This window comes from Myodes glareolus, chromosome 20, assembly GCF_982192425.1.
Source record: "Myodes glareolus chromosome 20, mMyoGla1.1, whole genome shotgun sequence".
Taxonomy (NCBI): Eukaryota; Metazoa; Chordata; class Mammalia; order Rodentia; family Cricetidae; genus Myodes; species Myodes glareolus.
Window position 1 is genome coordinate 22,024,228 of NC_142045.1, and position 20,351 is coordinate 22,044,578.

The window sequence follows — 20,351 nt, forward strand, 5'->3', positions numbered from 1 at the left end:
GCAGCAAACTATAAAATCATTTCTCTTATTTTACAACAACTCGTAAGGGTATATTTAAATGTTTTCTTTTGGATAGACTTAAAATTATGTACATAGACAATTTATTGGTTCACTCTGGAGACTTGGCGCATGCCTAATGGATAATGGCACATACTCGCTGTAGAGTTGGGAGACCTAGATGAGATGATGATGATGATGATGATGCCACCAGCGGATGTTCTTATTTGCAGAACTTACGTTGTACCAGTTGCTGTGGTATGTATTCTGTAGACACCACGTCAGTTAAAAATCATGACTTAGGTCAAGAATTAAGTCTAAGCACAGAGGCTCCACAGCTCACACAGTCAAATGACGTCAGCCCATGCCGACAGCAGCGCTCAGGCTATGACAGACTCGCTGAATGCTATTGTCCTTCTTGTCTCCAAGAAGAAATTATCTGAAGCAACAGAAGCTCTATAGGAAGCTACTACTTTAAAGACTGCTGTGAAAGCCCGTGTCCGTAGACTGCACCAACTCTAAAGGCAAACCCAACTTGACAAACTCAGGAAGCTTTATGAATAGGAAACATTAAAAGGATACAGTGATTTTCAAAGATTTTTTTTCAAAAACTGGGGATCAAAGTTAATCAAAACTGAACACCTGGCCCTCTACTTGCTTCTCACATCGGTGAGCAGGAGGGCACAGGCCCACTCTCTGGTTGGGCCTCTTGCATGTTGCGTGGGAAGCCATATTCTTTCAGGTGTGTGTCCGACTTCCTTATCTATCCAGTCATTGATGAGCAAGTAACTCAGGTAAGAAGGAAGTACTGCCTCTCAACAGGAAGCCAGGCTGGTGCTCTGAGTCCAGTTCACTGAGCCTCAGCTCCACCCCAGTAAGCGGGACCACCTGGGGAGCTGATTTACTTAGTCTGAGGAGAGGTGCAAGCATAGCTGTTTTTTTTTTTTGTCTGTTTTTCTGTATTTATAAATAAATCTTCCCATGTGGGTGGAATGGCAGCCAGAGCCGATAACTGTTCTAAGTGATGCTTGGGACATTATGGGAATGTACTCAATCCATCCACGAGAGAAGCCAAAGTACAGGAGAAAGAACAGTAACACAGTGAAGAACTACATAGCGGAGAAGCCGAAGGTGGCTTTGATCCCAAGCTGGAAATTGTGATGTCTTGTAGGGTCTTTGGATTCACCAAATCGTTACAGACTGCGGTGGTTTGAATGAGAATGGCCGTAATAGGCTCCTCCATTTGAATGCTTGATCCACAATTAGTAAAACTGTTTGGGAGGATTAGGTGGAGGAGGCAGTGTCTTACTGAGAGTGTTCAAAAGCCCATGCCAGGCCAGTGTCTCTCTCTGCCTGCTGGCTGCATCCATGCCTGCCTTCCCGCCACCATGCTCCCTGTCAGGATAACGGACAACCAAATCTGTAAGCAAGTCCCCAGTGAAATGCTTTCTTCTATAAATCGTCTTGGTTACGGTGTCTCTTCCCAGCCATAGGTAATAACCAAGAGAAGCCTCTTCCTTCGGCATTTTTTGATTCTCTGACCTTCATCTGACTAGTTGCAAAAGTTCCAGTGGAAGTAATGACTACAGTAAAAATAGCTTAGCAGGAAAAAAAAAAGACAGGATAAAAAGAGCATCAGCAGTCTTGTTTCTGGGACAAGGTCACAAGGGTCACCTGTGGGCTTATTTCTCCTGCCCTGTCCTCCGCTCCATGGCTTCAGTGCCAAATTCATGGCACCTTCCTGACAAAGCTCTAAGGTGAACAAACCCGACTACCTGGCTCTTCATCATCCATAACAAAGATGCTGGACACGTGCTGGAAAAAGTCACAAGTGGTGGAGACGGAGCCATTGCCAGTCCTCCCTCTCTAGAAATTGCTTGTCCCTTAACCCTCTGGCCTCGCCACACCTCTCCTCTCAGCTTCCCAGATAACAGACCCCTCGCGGTACAGAGAAGAAGAATAAAGCTGAAAGCTATAAATGCTTTCGGTCTCCTACTACAGCAACTGCCAAGGTCCTCGAGGGGGTGGGATTGCTGCTCTGCCTGATTCCCCATGAGCTTCCAGCTGCCTACAACTCTGCTGGCCAAGAACAGCCCACCTCCTCGCCCGTGGGTGCGCATCTGCCTGGTTCCTTCATCCTGAGGAGCTGCGGATCCAGCTGCACACTGGCTTCTCCAGTGGTTGACCTCCCTCTCTGACCCACATCTCTACGATGAAGATAGTGATGACAAGGGCAATCGCGGAGACAACTGCTTGCCCTCAGATTGTTTTCTTAGACCCTGCTTCATGCATACAAAATGAACACGCAGCAAGGCAGTGCCGTCTTCTGCTCCCGTTAGGAACGTTTCTCTCCCACGCTCGTATTTCCTCCTTTCTTGGAATCCGATGGCTTGATTTTCTTCAGAGATGTCTCTCTATCAGTTATTGCTATCCAGCAACGCACCACTGTTGCTGTCATCTGGGGCCTCGAATGCTTCAGTGATTTCTCATTGATTTCATGATGAATTATTATTATTATTTTTTACTGGTGTGTGTGTCTGAACGTGTGTGCACGTGCACAAGTGTGTACAGTGACCAGGACATGTGTGGAAGCCAGAGGACATTTTTTTTTTTTTGGAAGTTAGTCTCTTTCCACTATGTGTATCTCAGGGATCAAGCTCAGGTTGTGAGTCATGCTCAGCAAATGCTTTCATTCACATGAGCCACATGAGTAAATCTTATAAATAATAAATAAATAACCACCCATGATAAATTTTATAGTCATTTTCACACTTCCTACTTCTTCATATTTGAGTTATACTTGGCCATTTTCTATTTATCTGTGACCTCTTTAAAGGAGGCAACCAGACTAGTATATGTTCTATTCAGTTTCTGGAATTTGGCAACTCACTACTTTTTTTAATGGTATTTTATGCTTTAAAAAACATCCCAAGTATAGACCCGCCCAGTCCTGCTCAGTCTGGGTGGGTGGAAGACATCTTGAGGCACCAGGCGGGTGGGTACCATCACAGTGAGCAACTCTATGGACCTGGACTCATGATGATGCCCAAGCCCAGGCTGCTGCTGAGAACCATGTCTAGGTCTGTGGTCCTGCTGCAGCTGGGATCTGTGTTAATGTTCATGGCCCATGTTGCCAGCAAAGGACACAGGTTGCCTGGGATCTGGACAACCACCTAACACCATGTTGGTGTCCAAGAACCATGCTGCCCCCAGGGCCATACAGATTGGAATGCCCTGCGCTGCCCCCTGAGGCCATGCTGATACCTGGACCTGAGATGGTATCAAGGGCCATGTCTGGGCTCTGTGTTGATGTCTGTGGTTCCTGTTACCAACAACAGTCTGAGGCCATGCTGGTGTCTTGGGGTCATGGCTGCCACAGGGGCCATACTGATCTAAGTGACCTGAGCTGCCTCCCAGGACCATGGTGGCGTCCAGGACTGAACTGCTGCCAAAGGCAATGTCTGGGTCAGTGATTCTGCTGAAGCTGGGGTCTGTGCTCATGTCTGTGACCACCAGGGGCTATGCAAGCCATGCGTGTTGAAATTTGAGGGTTGTGCTCACCTCTCTGGGAGATCCAGCCCTGCCCCACACAGGAGAGCTTGCACTCTGACCCCAGGCCTAGGAGAGCTGGCTTCACCCCTCATCACAGCTGCAAGAGATCTGACCCCGATGACGACGTGGGTGCAGGAGAGCGGGTTCTGACCCTCACCTGTGTGTGGGGAGGAGCAGTACTGGCAGAGGTCTGACTGGCCAACTCAGTAACTACCCAGACCCACATCCAGGGCTCTGAGCTGGCACTGCCCAACATGGACCCCATGTATGACCTGCTGGAGTGTGGACCATCAGTACACAGCATTTCAAATAAGCAGCCTGTGGGGGCACTGTAGCCCGAAAACCAGGCTCCTTTAGGACAGACAGTGCTAGAATCTGCCCCTGTGACCTTCCCAGCATAGAATCTGTTGGTCCTTCAGTCATGTGCACACGGAAGGACCAGCAGTGCCCTGGACTCCCCATCTTACAGGATGCACTGGTCTAAGTCGGCCTCTAGCCTCAGAGAACTCACGAGACAAGACCCAGGCAGCTCTTGTAGTTTCTTCTGAGTGAAGGCTGAAGGAACAGCCTGGTAGAGCCTACAGTGTGAGTATGAACGGGAGGTAAGGTCAGAGACCAAGAAAGAATGCGAAGCCTGGCTGAAAAAAGCTTGTTAGAGTTCCGAGTGCCGGGTAAGCCTTTCATCCCCCTTGCTCCCTCTCTTCTGCTCAAGTCGTCCCCGTGGTTTGCCTGTCTGCTCTGATTTAGCTTCTGCTCATTACCTCATCCGCCATTTTCTACAATTACATGTCGGGCAGCACCTTCTCTGCTCATCTTAATTGGTTGTCGGCTATGAAACAAAGCGGTCCTTCCTGCCTCGCTCTCGCAGATGCCTTCCTTTACATGTTTTTCATTCTCCAGGTGTCAGGATGAGGCTTTTGTTTGTAAATGAGCCACTAATCTCACGGATCCTTCGAGATTATTGGGAACGTGTAGGAAAGAGTATATTAAAAGCTGGGCACGGTAAAACTGGCCCAGGAGGAAAGACGCTTGCTGTTAAACCCGATGACCTGAGTTGGTTCCTGGGTCTCAGATGTTGCAAGGATGTTTACCCCTGCAAGCTGCCCTCTGACCTCCACATGCCCTCTGACCTCCACATGCCCTCTGACCTCCACATGCCCTCTGACCTCCAGATGCGTGTTGGAGCAGGCACCTTCTCTCACAAATGTAACTTCAAAAATTAAAACAATAGTATGTTAAAAAGTCAACAGCTGGGGTTTGGAGAGATGGCTCAAGAAGGGAAGAGAACCGGCTGCTCTTCCAGAGGACCAGGGTTCGATTCCTAGTACCCACAGGGCCGCTCACACCTGTCTGTGACTCTGTTTGTAAGGGACCTGACACCGTCTTCTGATTTCCACAGGCACAGCACACACATGGTGCACAGAAATGTATGCAGGAAAAACACCCGTCGCGTAAAATAGAAATAACATAAATCTTAAGGGGGGAGCCGAAGCTGAAGAAATTGTCCACTAGATAAACTGAGGTAGCAGGAGGTGAATGTGGACTGACTCCCTAAACCCTGAGCATGCTTCATGTCGGAGAGAAAGTGAGAATTTAGATATCTGACCGTAGCTATTAACAGCCTAATATAGACTCAGGGAGGCTGAACATGATCAGAAGAGTCTAACTTGTCATGGCTGTCACATGTGCGTTAAAGCCAACCAAAGTCTCCTGTGTTTAGAAAAGAGCCCTTGACATTTCTTCTGAGAATGAAATTTCAGTTGTTTGTAGTAATTTCTTTTTAAAAAATTATTAAAGACGATTTATTTTATGCTTAATTATGTGTAGGTGTCTATGTCTGTGTGTGGGTATGTCTGTGTGAGTGTAGGTACCCATGGAGGCAGTGGCATCAAACTGGCCTGGAGCTACAGATTGTTCCAAGCAGGGGTGAGCTGCCATGTAGGTTCTGGGACCAAAGTGTGCACTCTTAACCACTGACCAGCCCTCCACATCTGTTTATGGGGTACTAGGAATGAACACAGGGCTTCATTCATGCTGGGTAAACGCTGTACCACAAAACCATATCCCCAGCTAGGCAGTTCTTGGTTGTCTGAAGTCCTTGAGGAACTGGTTCACAGAAGGATACCACAGCCAATAAGATATGAGGCTTGGAGCTACGGGAGCCATTTTGCCACTCAGAGACCAGCCTGATAATGGCAAAGCCTTGCAGAACTCAGTCTGATTTCTCACAAACACCATATGAGTCCACTGTCTACACAGACCTGAAGAAATTAGTATCTCATCTAGAATTACTGTGTTATTTATTTATTTATTTATTAAAAATTTCCACCTCCTCCTCACCTCCTTTTTCCCCTCCCACTCCCCACCTCCCCCTCCCTCTCTAGTTCTAAGAGCAGTCAGGGTTCCCTGCCCTGTGGGAAGTCCAAGGTCCTACCCCCTCTATCCAGGTCTATAAAGGTGAGCATCCAAACCAACCAGGCTCCCTTAGAAACCGTTTTTGCATGGCTTGGATCCAGGATTTTTTCTCAATTGTCTTGGAAAGTTTTTGACTAATTCATCCTCAGTCTACCTAGGAAGACCTGGGACTTCTTTTGTATCTTTGTATCTTGGGCTGTGACCCCTATGGCCTGTGAACACTGACCCATAGAGAGACCACTAAGGTATTAATGCTGTCCTTCCAGAGATAGCTGTCTGAGGTGTCATTCTCTTCAATGAACACCCTAGAAGCACAACCCTTCACTGTGCTGGAAGGTGGCACCCCAAATGATTCCCTCAGTGGTTTTCCTTCACTGTTAAAGGAACTCAAGTGTACTACTGATCAAGATGACTGAACCTGAATTTGAATGTTTGTACTGCAGAAGGTTTTGAAGAATAATCTCTCTATAAACTTAGAGCAAGCACTGGGATTCGAATTGTATATATATATATATAACACATGCTGTGGTCAAGATGCCCAGTGGAGGGGCTATGGGGAAACACATGGTATCATCTAGGTAGTGGGCCAACAATTAAAAGGCAGGACATCATTCAAGGCATCTACACAAAACCAAAACCATCTTTGCTTGGTACCATTCCGACTTTGAAATCTCACAGTGAAAGTGGACCTGATCCTGGGTAGAAACAGGTTCTGGCTCTGGTTACATCCAGGGAGCACTGATGGTTGTTGCTACCCCAATGCTGGGCAAGGATGCCAAGACTCAGTTCATGTTCTAACAGTGTCTAGTTGGAAGCCAGCTATTGTCAGAAGTCGTGCTGAATCTGCCTATGCGCACACGACCTCTCCTAGAGCTGAAAGAGCCTCACGTGTAATGCAGAAGTGTCCTGGTTTCTTTTCTATTGCTGTCAGAAAACACTGTGACAAAGACTGTTAATGGAGGAAGGGTGAACTTCAGCTCACAGCTCAAGAGTAGAACCCATCACAGCTGGGAGGTCAAGGGAGCTGGGACCTGCAGCAATTAGTCATATGGAATCCATAACCAGGAAGAAGAGAGCCATGGGTAGTCGTACTCCTCTCTCTCTGTTTTGTTCAGTCCAGGATTCCTACCCAGGGGATGGTTCCACCCACAGCTAAGACAGATCATCCATCATCAATGAACCCCATCAAGATGCTCCCTGGAGGACATTCTCAGAGGCTAACGAAGAGGACAATCCCTCACAGGTGTGTGCAGAGGGTTGCCTCCTAGAGGAGTCTAAACCCTCTCAACTCCACAGTCAACACTAACCATCACAAACTACTGTCTTCCCACCAAGGAAGGTGAGGTCCGGGATGCAGAGGCAGTGGGTGATGGCAATGATTGCGTGTGCCTGCAGGTTACATGTGACTGAGGTTGCAGGTGAGGGAGAAGTCTCGGTTATCAGGTTGATTGGATGGAGAGACACCCAGGGCCTTAGTAAAGCACAGCTCTGAGTGTAGAGGAGCCAGTGTCTCCAGAGAGGACTAGATCCCGAGGGGCATGACCTAATGCACGTTGATCCATTGCTGAGCTAAAAAGTTGTGGAAGATGGCCGCTCTCAAAGGTGGAGCCTGGAAGAGGGAATCCGGTCCTTGGAAACATCCTCTGGGGCTGTATTTTGTCCTGCCCCTTCCTGTTGTGATCCCCTCTGTTTCCTGTCCGCCATGAGGTGAGCAGCCTCCTCCTCCTTTCTGCTTTTGCTCTTCTGACCCACCATGAGCTCAAAAATACTGGCCATGCTCTGAACCTTTGAAACCATGAGCAAAATAATTGTTTCTTCCTTTAAACTGTTAGATGATTTTTTCCCCCATAGCAGCGAGAGACACAAAACAAGGGTTGAGACTGCCAGCTCTACCATAGGCTTTGGGCAGGGGTGGGCTCGTCTGAGTCTGTTTCCCTCTTTTGTAAAGGAGCTGGTGTTTGCAAAGACGGAGTCTTTCATAACGGTGTTGCTTTTTTTTTAAAATATTTTATTGATTTTTATTGGGCTCTACATTTTTCTCTGCTCCCCTCCCTGCCTCTCTCCTCCCCCTTCAACCCTCTCCCGAGGTCAACGGTGTTGCTTTTTAGGAAAGCCATGTTTATAATTTTTTTACTCTTCCTGCCATTACCCAATCACAGGTTCTGATTTATTTTTTTCTATTTGCGTTCTTCTAATTGCTGGATGGAATGTTCGGCTACTATTTTCCTCCCTCCATTGTGTCTTTGGTCCTAATGGACTCTTTTGAGCAAAGGCAAGTACTCAGAAGCGATGTTTGTCAGCAATTCTTAGGAAGCAATTTATCCATTAGCTATTCACTTAAAATCCCATTTGGGTAGGGCCCGGGGAGAAAGTTCAGTGGATAAAGCGGTTGCTGTGTAAACACCAGGATCAGAGTTCAACCTCCGGAATCTGTTTTAAAAGGCTGGGTGTGGGGCATGGTGCTTCTAATCTCAGCACTGGGGAAGGGAGACGGGTAGATCTTGGGGGCTCCCTGGCCAACCAGTGCAGACCGCGTGTCAAGCTCCAAGTACATGAGAAACACATGCAGAATGACAGCAGAAGCTGACTGCTGGCCTTCACACGAGGCACACACACAGGTACCTGTGCACACAAGTACACTAACACGAACATATACCCACACATACACATACAAGTTCTATTTTGTAGAAAAAGAAATGCTTACTAATTTTTCTGTGTATGTATCGTGATTTTGTTAGAAAGCCTAAAATGCTCCTGTGCGTTTAATATTCATGTACCACTTGGATGCCGTGAGTATTTTGGTCTCCTGACACTTCATTCTATTTGCATTATACAGAAAAATTGTTAAAAAATCTTCGAGGAAAGAAATTGTACTTTTAAATGGTCTCTCAGGCGTCTGGAGGCACTTTATAAACGCTCATGACTGTTGCTATAATAATAGGTGAGGCTAGTTTACCGTGGCCTTAGTAACAGAAATGGGAATCACGAAGGGTATCATAAAAAGAATCCTAACCATGTTAAATGTTTAATGTCATGTACTCCTGGTGTCAAAATATTTAAGCACAGTCAGAGCATCGGAAAGGCAGAGGGAGACAAGCCAGCAATGCACTGTGCACACACGCAAGGCTTTAGAGAGAACCCCCACAATGCCTAGCTGTAAGATTCATTGCTTGTACTCTAGTTCGGCAGGGTAGGGGCCCAGATGGGAAAAGCTGAAAAGCAGGGTGTCAGCTCACTAACTTACCCTACTAGCCTCCTCAGGCTCTGGCTTCAGCCCTGAGGTTATTCTAGACTGTATTTACTCATTTCCTCCCTCCTTGATGAGGTGGGTCGTGTATTTACACGCTGGCCCTGCTGATGCTCTCTCCGGGTGGGAGTTGCCCCTCTGTCCTCTATTTTTCCTCGCCAGGCTTGTGTTCCTTAGATGCATCCTCTCATCCTTCCTGTCTGTTCCTTTTTTTTTTTTTCTTTTGCCTACTACTCTATGCGGATCTACGGTGGATGGTGGGAGACTGTGTGTGGGTCGTTCTGCAGGCCGCCGGGCAGCGCTGACTGACGGTCGCGGAACTATGTGCAGTGCCGGACCGGGCTGGGAATCAAACTCGGGTCCTCGGGCAGAGCGGTCGGGCGCTCTGCCCCCTGAGCCGTCTCTCTGGCTGTGGTCTGCCCCTCTTCTCTCTGCTCTTCACCTGCAGAAGAAAGCTCAACAGGCAAGGAGAAGCTTCTAGCCATTCCTCAAACAGAGGACAGAACTGTCGCCTTTAACTATGACCTTTAAAGCATTTCGACAAAAGATAGCTGCGGTCTTTGGATTGCCCGGAAGTGTCAATGCCTACTTTCCAGCGTCTCTGTGGAACATGGGCCATGATGACTGAGCTGACATCTAAGCCTGGAGCAGTAACCCACCTTCACTGATCTGACAGCGGAGGTCCGTGGAGCCTGATGAAATACCTAAGGCGGGTGCAGTATTCCTCCTGCGAATATGTAATCTTTTCTTCTTCACGGAGGCGGCAGAAACACACCCTGAAAGGGCGTCATGCCATCACCTGTTTCGAATGATGCCAGTCAGCCTCGTGAACTGCCTTGTTTTATACTTTTTTTTTTTTTAACACAGTGTCTTATCACAGGTATTCAGGCTCAAAAGTCTTGACACTCAAATTGATATTTACTGCCCTTAGATTATACCCATTTCAAAGTTCACTAAAATAAATGGTTCGTAATTTGAGTTCAAACAAACAACCAGACAAACAAACACAGAAAAACAAACAAAACTGGAACAGACAAACTGAAATGCATTCTCATCTGCTCTCTAGAGACATATTTGATATTTTGGGGGCTCTTCAATTTGCTACCATCTTTTGTTTGAAATTTCCTTGGTTTTTTTTCATTTAAAAGTTTAGAGATTATACTCACTTATTTGTGTTTGTGTGTATAGTGTATGCAAATGCATGTGTGTGTATGTATGTGTGTACACATGTGTATAGCAGTGGTGCACATATGGAAGTCAGAACAACTTGTGGGAGTTGGCTCTCTCCTTTCACCACGTGATTCTCAAGGGCAAACCTAAGCTGTCAGGTTCTGTGGCCAGCACCTCTACCCACTGAGCCATCTTACCACCCTCTTCTTTCCTTTCTGAGACAGGCTCTCAGGTAGCGCAGTCTAAGTAGCAGAAGAATGTTTAATCTTTGAATGTTTAATCTCCTTGCCTCCACTTCCCAAGTGCTAGGATTGCAAGTATTTGCCACGAGGGCTAGATCATGCACAGTTTCCTATGTGCCTACTGACTAAACTAGACCAACTTCAAGATAATTGGTCAATATTTTTTACATCATAGTTCTAAATACTATATGTGGTATGTGTGCATTTCCCTTCTCTTTTTGAGTGTATTACACACTTGTAGGATACACGCATGTTTGCATGTGTGTTGGTACACGTCCGTTTTCAGGCTCACATGTTTGTGTGTCTATGTGGATGGAGATTGGAGGTTGATGTCAAGTGTTTTTTCCAGTTATATCTTGTATATTGTATCTGTCTTGTATATTGTGGCAGGATCTCTGACAAAATCCCAAAGCTTGCAATTTTGGGGTAGTCTGGCTAACCAGCTTGCTTCAGGGATTTCCTGTCTCCACCCACTCATGCTAGGGTTGCAGGCAGGTGGCTATGCGTACATGGCTTTTACATGGCTTCTGGGGTTATGAACTCCGGACCTGATGCTTTTGTAATAAACATTTTGTCTGCTGAGTCCTCTTCTCGGCTGATATTTTCTTAATTTACTATATTTTAAATCTTATACTCCTGAGTAGTTCCTTTCAAAAAATGTATAAATTGTGATTTACCATACACATTCTCAAAAAACTTGGTGAAAATTAACTAATCTTTATTGTCAAATTGACAGATATTAAAGTCACATCTCTGGGAGCATTTGCCTGCAAGAACATTTCCAAACTGTTCTAACTAGAGAGAGGAGAACCACTCTTCACGTGGATCTGGGGTCTCAGAATGTAAGCCACATAAATGACTTCTTCTGCCATGTTGCATTGGGCCATGCTGTTCTTACCACAGAACACAAACTAACGCAGCTCCAGTCCTCCATCCTGTGCCATGATGGATTGTTTCAGGCAAACTGTGAACCCAAGTGGACCCTTTCTACATTGTTTCTTCTTGCTAGATATTCGGCTGCCTCCACGAGAAAAGTGACTGATACAGACGATTGGGTGTGAAAGGTTGGGAAGCTGGTACACGAAATCTGGCCATTCAGTTCATTCAGTTCACAGGTTTAAACTTTTGAACCAGTTTAAAGGAACAATGCTGAAGATTTTGAAGACACAGAAGTGCTAGAGTTCTTTTGCCAAAGAATAATGGACTATTCCGGGATGAGACAAGAATGCTGGCAGAAATGTGAACAGCATAGAATAGGCACAGAAAGTTCCAGAACAGAATGAAGACTCTACTGGGAGCTGAACTAGATGTCATCCATGTTATAGCCTGTATATATTCTTCCAGAGTTCCAAAAACATGTATAATGCTGAATTAAAATGTATGGATTAGCTGGGTGTAATGGTACATGCTCTTAATCCCAGCACTCAAGGGCAGAGGTAGGTGGATCTCCATGAGTTCAAGACTAGCTTGGTCTACATAGTGAGCTCTAGGACAGTCAGAGCTACATAGAGACCCTGTTTTTGAGAGAAGGAGAGAGAGAGAGAGAGAGAGAGAGAGAGAGAGAGAGAGAGAGAGAGAGAGAGAGCGCCTTATGGACTAAAGTGGTGGAGGGAATGTCATGACATCATCACATCTAGGTTGAGGCAAGACCTCTACTTGCTACTCATAGTTTTATCTCCAGTGACAGAGAACAGAAAAATATGTAGTTTAGCAAGGAAATGCATGTAAAGGAGGCAAAACTAGTGAAAAGGAGGCCACTATAATTGTTACGGAGATCAGCATTATTTGAAGACAAACCCCGAGCTCTTCCTTGGGACTAGATCTGAGGCAAGACTCTGTCCATTGAAGGCTCCATCTCGTGTAAAGACAGATTTATTGGAAAGGAGAGACCCTGAGCTGAGAGGTCTACTGAACATACTTCCTACTCAAGACATTCCTGGGAATGTGTTTTCCCTGGTTCCGTTACTGAGACACAGTAGCTATGGCTGTTATCAAAGAGGGTCAGATTGCATCTTGAGCCAGTACAGACCTTGGCAGCGTCTTGTGAATGATACTGGATGTTGCAGAAACGCAAAATGCAACAGTTACTGGGCTACAGAGTCCTACAACAAGCTTCCAGAAAGCCTCTGAAGTCAAGCAATGTGCAGCAGCTGCAGATTCCCTCCAAGGAGAACTTTAGAAGCTCCTCTATGAAGCTGTGAACCTAGAACTTTGGTGACAATGGAGAACCCAGGATGCCGACAGTGCCAGGACAAGGGGATTATCTGCTGAGAAAGTCTCCAAGCTGATACAGGAGATAACACTCATGCTACAGGTGGCGTCGCTAGAATGGCAGGGGTGACCAAGGCCCCTGAGGTCCAGATGACTTCATCACACATCCCAGGTGCCAGATGCATGCATGTAAGATCGTCTTAGATTCCAGACCAGACTTCTCAGGCTACGATAAGGAGAGCAGCCCTTTGCAGGAGTGCTGCTGACAGGGATTCTACTGAGACCATGGTCTGTGAATCTCTAGCTAAGACCTCTAAGCGGTTGGATTTCCCACGGGGGAAATGAGTTTACATGAAAGAGGGTACTAGTGGACACACATCCTGCTCCCCACTGTCTTTCCTGCCTTCTGCCTGGGAATTATATAGCCTGGTTCCTGCTGGGAATCGCTAGTTCCCTCAGAGAGCTGTCAGGAGAGATACTCAGTCCTGCTGTGCTGCTCTTTGCTGATTGGCGGACCTCAACCACCCCCCCTCTCCACCCCCCCCTACGCAATGCCCCATCACGCTGTCTCCCTTCTGCCTGTCCATGGTGTTAGTGATGCTTCTGAAAGCTCCTTACCCCGAAGAACTTATCTCAGTGTCTCTCTTGAACCCACATCTGAGACCTTTCCGTGTGGAGTTGCAGGATTTAGTGTATTACGTGGTGGCTTAAAAGTCTTACTTCAGCTCGTATTATCCTGGCTGCATCACCATTTCTCTCTCTTGGAATGGGGAAGTTTTTGTGCTGTGGTATTTTGGAAGCATTAATTTTTTTTTTTTAAACCAGGGCTCACAGTTAAGAGGGTACCTTGAATTTTTTTTTTCTTTTCTCGAGACAGCACCTTTAGAGCCTGTCCTGGAACTAGCTCTTGTAGACCAGGCTGGTCTCGAACTCGCAGAGATCCACCTGCCTCTGCCTCCCGAGTGCTGGAATAAATCTATGCACCACCACTGCACGGCCTGCTACCTTGAATCTTACCAGCAACTTTGAGCTTTTGAACAATGGTGGAATCGCTAACCTTGGAGGGACTCTTGCAGCTGGACTGACTTTGCTTTCTAAGATGGTCATGGAGGAGGACACTCAAGAGGAGGTGGAAGGTTACAGTTAAAATGGATATTTGGGGTATCAAATTGACAAGGTATATGATTAATTTTCAGTGTCGGCTTGACTATATTCGGAGTCACCTGAGATGCCATCTGATGTGCCTGTGCAAGCGTTTCTAGAGAGGTGAATGTGTATGATGCTGTTCCATGTTAGCATTCTATCAGTGAATAGAAACGAAAAGGAGAAGCCGAATTCAACACCAGTGCGGTCGGGAAAGGAGTGCAGAAGTTCCTCCATCTTACAGTCTTGCTGAGGTCATTTGAAGTTTCACCAGAATCTGATCTCCTTCTCCTCTAGATGTCCTAGCTAACTTATCTCAGTCACTGTTAAAACTGCTTGTGCCGAACTTCCTCCAGCTAACCGCCATCTTAGCTGCCTATGTGTGCAGAACTCTCCTCGGGACTGGCTAACCACTTAGCTTTTGCTTCCAACTGCTTACTGTGTGAAGCACCCCCACCCCCTGCAGCTGCCAAATGAGACACCTGAACAAGGCCTCTGCTCCTAAAATCCCAGTGTTCTGGGTACTTTACATCTAGGTCCCTGAACACCTGTGCGGGGTCCCAGTCCGCTGGAATAAAGACTCTTGATTGGTCTTACTCTGGGGACACAGTGTTCCTTTTTAGTGAGTTCCCTGTAACCCTAGCATACTTCTTTCTTTCCTTCCCGACTTTAGACACAGCCTGACATACATACAGCACAGTATCCATACTATAGTTTGACAGCTATACAATGGCGCAGAATAAACATTTCCGTTCTAAAAAGCATCCCCACCCCCATTTTGCTCAGTCCGGGGTCTGCTGCCAGGGAATGGTTCCATCTGCAGTTCGGATGGGTCTTCCCATAGCAACCAGCATAATCAAGATGACAACAGACAGGAAAGCCTAGTGGACCATCTCCCTTGTTTGTCTAGATTCTGTCAGCTGACAACACTTGTGCGGGCCTTATCTCAGCTTGCTCCCAATAATTTGAAGTAGCTTTTTAAAAACACATAAAATATATAACAATTTTGAGAAGTAAGTGGAGAAATTAGTCAAAGGGTAAGTAAGAACAGAGAGGCGTTCAGGTAAACTGAAGGCAGGCTAAGGTAAGCAATGTATGCATATTTACATCTTGTACATTAGGTGAGCAGGAGAGGTGCACGGTTCTCTTCCTCCGAGGCTGCTTTCTGCTTGAGGGAAAAGATGAATGAACATGATGACTCCTTGGGCCTAGACAGGGAGAGGGGAATGCTGGACCAGGAAAGGTTCAGAGGGGAAATGGGGCAAACCTGGCCAGTCTCCCTCCTCTGAGATCAAACCCTGATCAGCTTACATACATTACAGTCATTCTCTGGTAACCCCTCAGTCTCCCTCCTCTGAGATCGAACCCTGATCAACTGACATTACAGTAATTCTCTGGTAACCCCTCAGTCTCCCACCTTCCCACCCGTCCCCTCAATAACACCCTGAGTACTTACCAAGACCCAAGCAAGACACTCTGAGTCCTGATTTCCCAAGATTCCTAGAACAAAAGCAAAGTCACACAGTTAACACTTCCCCGTGTGAAGCAGCATGCAACTTAGCCCTGAATATTCTCTTCATTGACAAGAGCTGGGGCAGCTTGAGAAGTTCCTCTCTTTCTTTGCTATTTTCATGGCATTCCTATCTCATTTTGTCACTGAGAAACTCAAAAATCTCTCAGGCTTAGCCTAAGAACAAATTATCTGCCACAAGATGAAGCTTTGCAATTTTAAATTGTCTTTATTAATTTGATATTACATCTCTCTCTTTCCTTCTAGAAAGTGCTTTCTTCCAGAGCAAGAGCGTTTGCCTTTTTCACTAACCAACTCTCAATCATTCATCACAGACAATGCCCCAGAAGGTGCACTTAATAAATGTTGACTTACTGACTTCATGACTTCTAAGAGAGACCATTACTTCCAAATAAAGAACACACATAAATCCATCGTAACTATAATTTATTGTATACAAGTTTGCAGAAAATTAACACAGGAAGTTCAGATAACCCTTTAAAGAAGAAGTCTTCTTTTATTTCTCGACTTGTTTTTTTGGTTTTCATCCCTAAAAATTCATCAAGTAAAAGGAACATAGCTTTCTAAGTCAGCGTAGCGATGGAAGCAGGTGTTGGGGCGCTCATTTAAGTCTTTATGGAAATCCAGAATCAACCCATTTCTGTCCTCTAATATTTCTCAGAGAGGACACCAAATTCCCACCTGGCGAATGTCTCATAGAACCAGTGTGCAGATCACACCAAGGAGGCAAAGCTGAAATAATTGCAACTTTGGGGAAAATTTCTCCCCTATTCTGACCACGTGCTGCACAGTCCCCTTCCAGCTTCTGCTTCAGAGCGAAACCTTGATCCCTTTACCAGTTTGTTCTCCTCGCTCTGTCATCCGCTTTGGTTTCTTAAGAGTTAGTAATCAGTATTTTCATTTATTTCACCCTGGGTTTTTCTCTTGCTTTTTTATAGCCTATAAAAGGCCACCAAAGTGATCCATGTGACTGCATAGGGAGTCAAGTATGCATCAGAACGCAGAATGAAAGGCCTGGGGTTTTCACCCATTGCTCCACTAGCTGAGGAACCTTAGGAAAAGGCTTCCTGGGGTTTGATTTCTTCACTAGTAGGATGGGCTGTTGGCATCTGTGGCATTCAGTCAGGGTCATTTCTACGTGCATGGAATCTGATTAACTGTGATAATGGTAGGCCAAAATGGGGGGGGTTAGTGCTGCCTGGCTGCTGGCTCTAACAGATATGGTGTTGGATTTTCCCACACTCTTTGGCTATTTGCAACTGGAAGGAAACTTGCGAACAAGGACATGTGAAACATGGTTTGAACTACTAAATAGGAGAGAAGTAATTGGACATCTTCCATTGGAAAAAAATTCTTAAGGCATTGTTTTTTGGGTTTTTTTTTTGGTGTATATGTATGGGGGAGCACTCATTAGAGTAACTGGAAGATCTTCCTCCATAATAATTCGGCCTATTTCCAAAGATGGGAACTTAGAGAGGAAATAGTTTAACAGGAAGAATGAAAGAACATAGCATTCAGGATGAAACAAAGCAACAACTGAATTGCAGGTGAGCACCAGAGTCTCCCAGCAAAGACATCCAGCACAGATAGGGAAGTAAATGCTTAACGAGAGGTCACTGTGTTCCGGGCACAGCTTTGGGGCACAGAGGGGAACAAGGCACAGCAAAAACCCAAGTCTCTACTTTGCAAAAACCCAAGTCCAAGGAGGGACAAGGTAGAGCACAACATGTCATCACAGTTCAGGAGTCTTTGGGAGCATGGGCTGGGCAGTCTGTGCTTGGCATGAGGAAACAGATCTAGACAAGGCTTGCTGGGGAACTTTACCAGCATTTGGTGAATTTGAGAATGATACAGAGGGGGAATAACAATGCCAAACAAACAAGTTAACAACAGTAACAACCAATCAACAAGGCAAAGCAAAACAAGGCAGCTTTAAGGCTAAGCTTGTACAGATCAGAGCTCTCCAACAAGTTCAAAAACGGCAAGTTTGTGTGACTGAACACTTTCTTAGCAACCCACCCAAGGCAGAGAACTGCCTGCCCTATTTCCCCTATAACGGTGACATAAGACAATTAATGGTCAGTCAAGATGGAAGACTGAACTAGAGAACTATCAGCAAAAATGAATGGCCAAGTAGCGAGAAGTAACCATAGTCCATTCCCTTTCCATTGATTTACACATAGAAGGCAGCCTTTCTGGAATAAACGTCTTAGGAAAATGTGGAATGGAAGGAAAGTTCAACTACAGACAAATGCTGATCCAGTGATCACAGCCCCATTGGAGCCTTAGTGGTTTTCTTTCTTTCAACTCTTTAATCTCTGGTATGTTCTCTAAATATTTTCTTTTTCTACAGAAAATGGTTACTAAACTCAGGTGGCCATTTTTAAGTGGCAGCTACTTTCCATAAAATAGAGGTTTCTGAGTCTTTCGATGCACTGCCCTTACTTTGTCTATTTTTAAGATAAATAAATCACTCTGGACACATGATGATGATTCTCACCTTCCAGGAGGAGAAGGTGGAAGGAAACGCCACTCACGCAGGGCATGAAATCCCAGTACTACTGCAGTTATACCAAGTGGCAGGACAATATTGTTTCTGACTTTGTCCATTCATGGGAGTCAGAAATGTGGCAGCGACCGGCTCCTCTGACCCATCTAAACCCTGCTAGATGACAGAAGCCCAAACACTTGACAGATGGGACCCACTGAGTCCCAAATGTACCTTCAGTTCTTTGTACACATGGCTACAACATCCAGTAACCAAGTGCATCACTCATGCTGAGCTAAAACGCATCTCCTGGATCCATTCTGTCACCCAGGTAGGGTTTTTAGAAGCCCATTATGATCTTTGGTGGCACCGAATAGCCAAATGACTTTATCATATTTCATCTTATGTCTGAATTCCTCAGAATTCACGAGTGAGGTGAAGAGAATGTCTTAAGGCCCATCGGACTTCCAACTACCTCGGATTCCTTCCCCCTTTGATCCAAAATAGTCTCGCTGCACAGGCTTCCCTGATCTATCTGTGTCAGATACGCCAGAAGGAAGTCTCACCACATTCATTTTTAGTATCTGTTCTCGTTCAACTCAAAAATAAAAGCTCCCCTCTCCCAGGTGAACCCGAAACGCTCTGCTGCTAATATTAGACATGAATGACATCAGTCTGGGGACATGGGGCACTTCATTCTGTCAGTCAGATTTCTGGAAACCCTGAAGCTTCAAGCCTCAGTGAAGTCATCCGGAGGAAGGTTCTGGCTTGTGGAGGCCTGGAAGATTTGCTTCTGTTTTCTTTTGGGAGGGAGCTGTCCACTCAGTAAACACACAGCCGAGCAGAGTTTATTTTCTCACAGTGGTTAAGGCTCAGTATTGTTTTAAGGTGCCCCGGCTCTTTTTGCTCTGAAGGCTATAACAGAATAGTGTGAACTGAAAGGCAGCATCTCGGCATAGTAGCACGCGCCTTTCCGCAGTTCCCAGTTCCTTTGCGAATCGGAGATGCTAAAAGCAGAAGATTAGCAGGCCGAACGTGTTGTTCTAAATTTCCTGCTTGTGGATGAGTGTATCTTAGCTATTATTCACAGCTTTAAACGCTAGCATGAGTGGAGTAGCAAGCTAAAATATGCACCTTGCGTTTGGCCGAGAAAGAAGCATATTACGCCTGACAAAATTCCCAATTTAAAGGCTGTCACAGCAGGGATGGACTGAAAGCATATGTAAGAGGCTCCAGTCGCTGTGTAGGTGGCGGACACAGTCGGATCTGACCTGGTTTTCCTGTGGCCAGAACACTATACTGTTCATGATGTCATTTGCCATCTCTACCTCAACATCTCTCTGACTCTCCTCACTCCACTCTGCAATGCGCCGTGTCTTACCTGGCAATTACAAAGGAACTCTCTCTCTATATTTTTTAAATGTACATTCAATTTGTCAAGCCAGATGACAATGAGGGTCATATGGTACATTTTTTTATACTGTGAATGTGACTACAATTGATGGATAGGCGCCTTGAACTAGGCTTGCAGGAGGGCCTAGGTAGCAGGTAGCTGCTGACTCATGGTACTTATATTACAGGAGGGGAGATAAGCAGTAAACTGAGTTGGCCATTTGATTATATTATACTAAAATACCATTGACCTAAGGACGTTTCCATAATTCGAGCCCTTACTTGATGAGCCTGCCACTAAATGATATCTAAACTCACAGAAAGCATAACTTAAGTGTATATGTTGGTAACAAATATCTGAGTCTTCGACAATCACAAACTATCGGCTGATTAGATTATGCTCAGATAAAGAAAACACAGGCCAGTCTTGGTGTTAGCAGTCTGCCAAGCAACTGTCCCTGTCCCTCACTCTGTCTTGGTGATGCTTGCCCATGCCACAGAGCAGACTTTCCCAACCTGTCCTGTCTCTGGCTTTGAAGGCTGTCTGATTCATGAATTGTTCTTTGCTCACCTAAGCTCCGTAAACGTTCTCTAAAGTTCTTAACACTTATAAGAGTAAATAAAAAAGATAGTGTGATCTAAATTTAAGATTGCCAGGTAAAGTCCATAAGGCCTCAACCCTACAAAAAGAAGTGTGGACAACTAAGGAATGCTGAGAGTGGGAGAAAACAGTCTGCCAGCGGAGGGCACACTGTTAGCCAATAGTCAGCCCTGAAAACATACATACAAGTAACATGATACAGACTGAATAGGAGTGTGTACGTGTGTGTGTGTGTGTGTGTGTGTGTGTGTACACGTATGAATCTATCAACAATTAATGAAAAAAGAGGCCATGGATTTGAAAGAGAACGAGAGTGAGGAAGGAGGAAGGGAAAGGGAGAAATGATGTAATTATAATCTCTA

The 20,351-nt window shown here is 45.6% G+C and overlaps 1 protein-coding gene across 3 annotated transcripts in view; it reads right to left on the reverse strand.

The window, feature by feature from the left end:
• The window catches only part of Kcnab1 (potassium voltage-gated channel subfamily A regulatory beta subunit 1), a 376,878-nt gene that overhangs the window by 94,071 nt on the left and 262,456 nt on the right, over nt 1–20,351 (reverse strand). For all 3 annotated transcript variants that reach the window (XM_085682467.2, XM_048424456.3, XM_048424457.3), the window contains exon 2: nt 15,434–15,477. In XM_085682467.2, the coding sequence (XP_085538593.2) occupies nt 15,434–15,477 (44 nt within the window). The remainder of the gene's footprint in view (nt 1–15,433; nt 15,478–20,351) is intronic.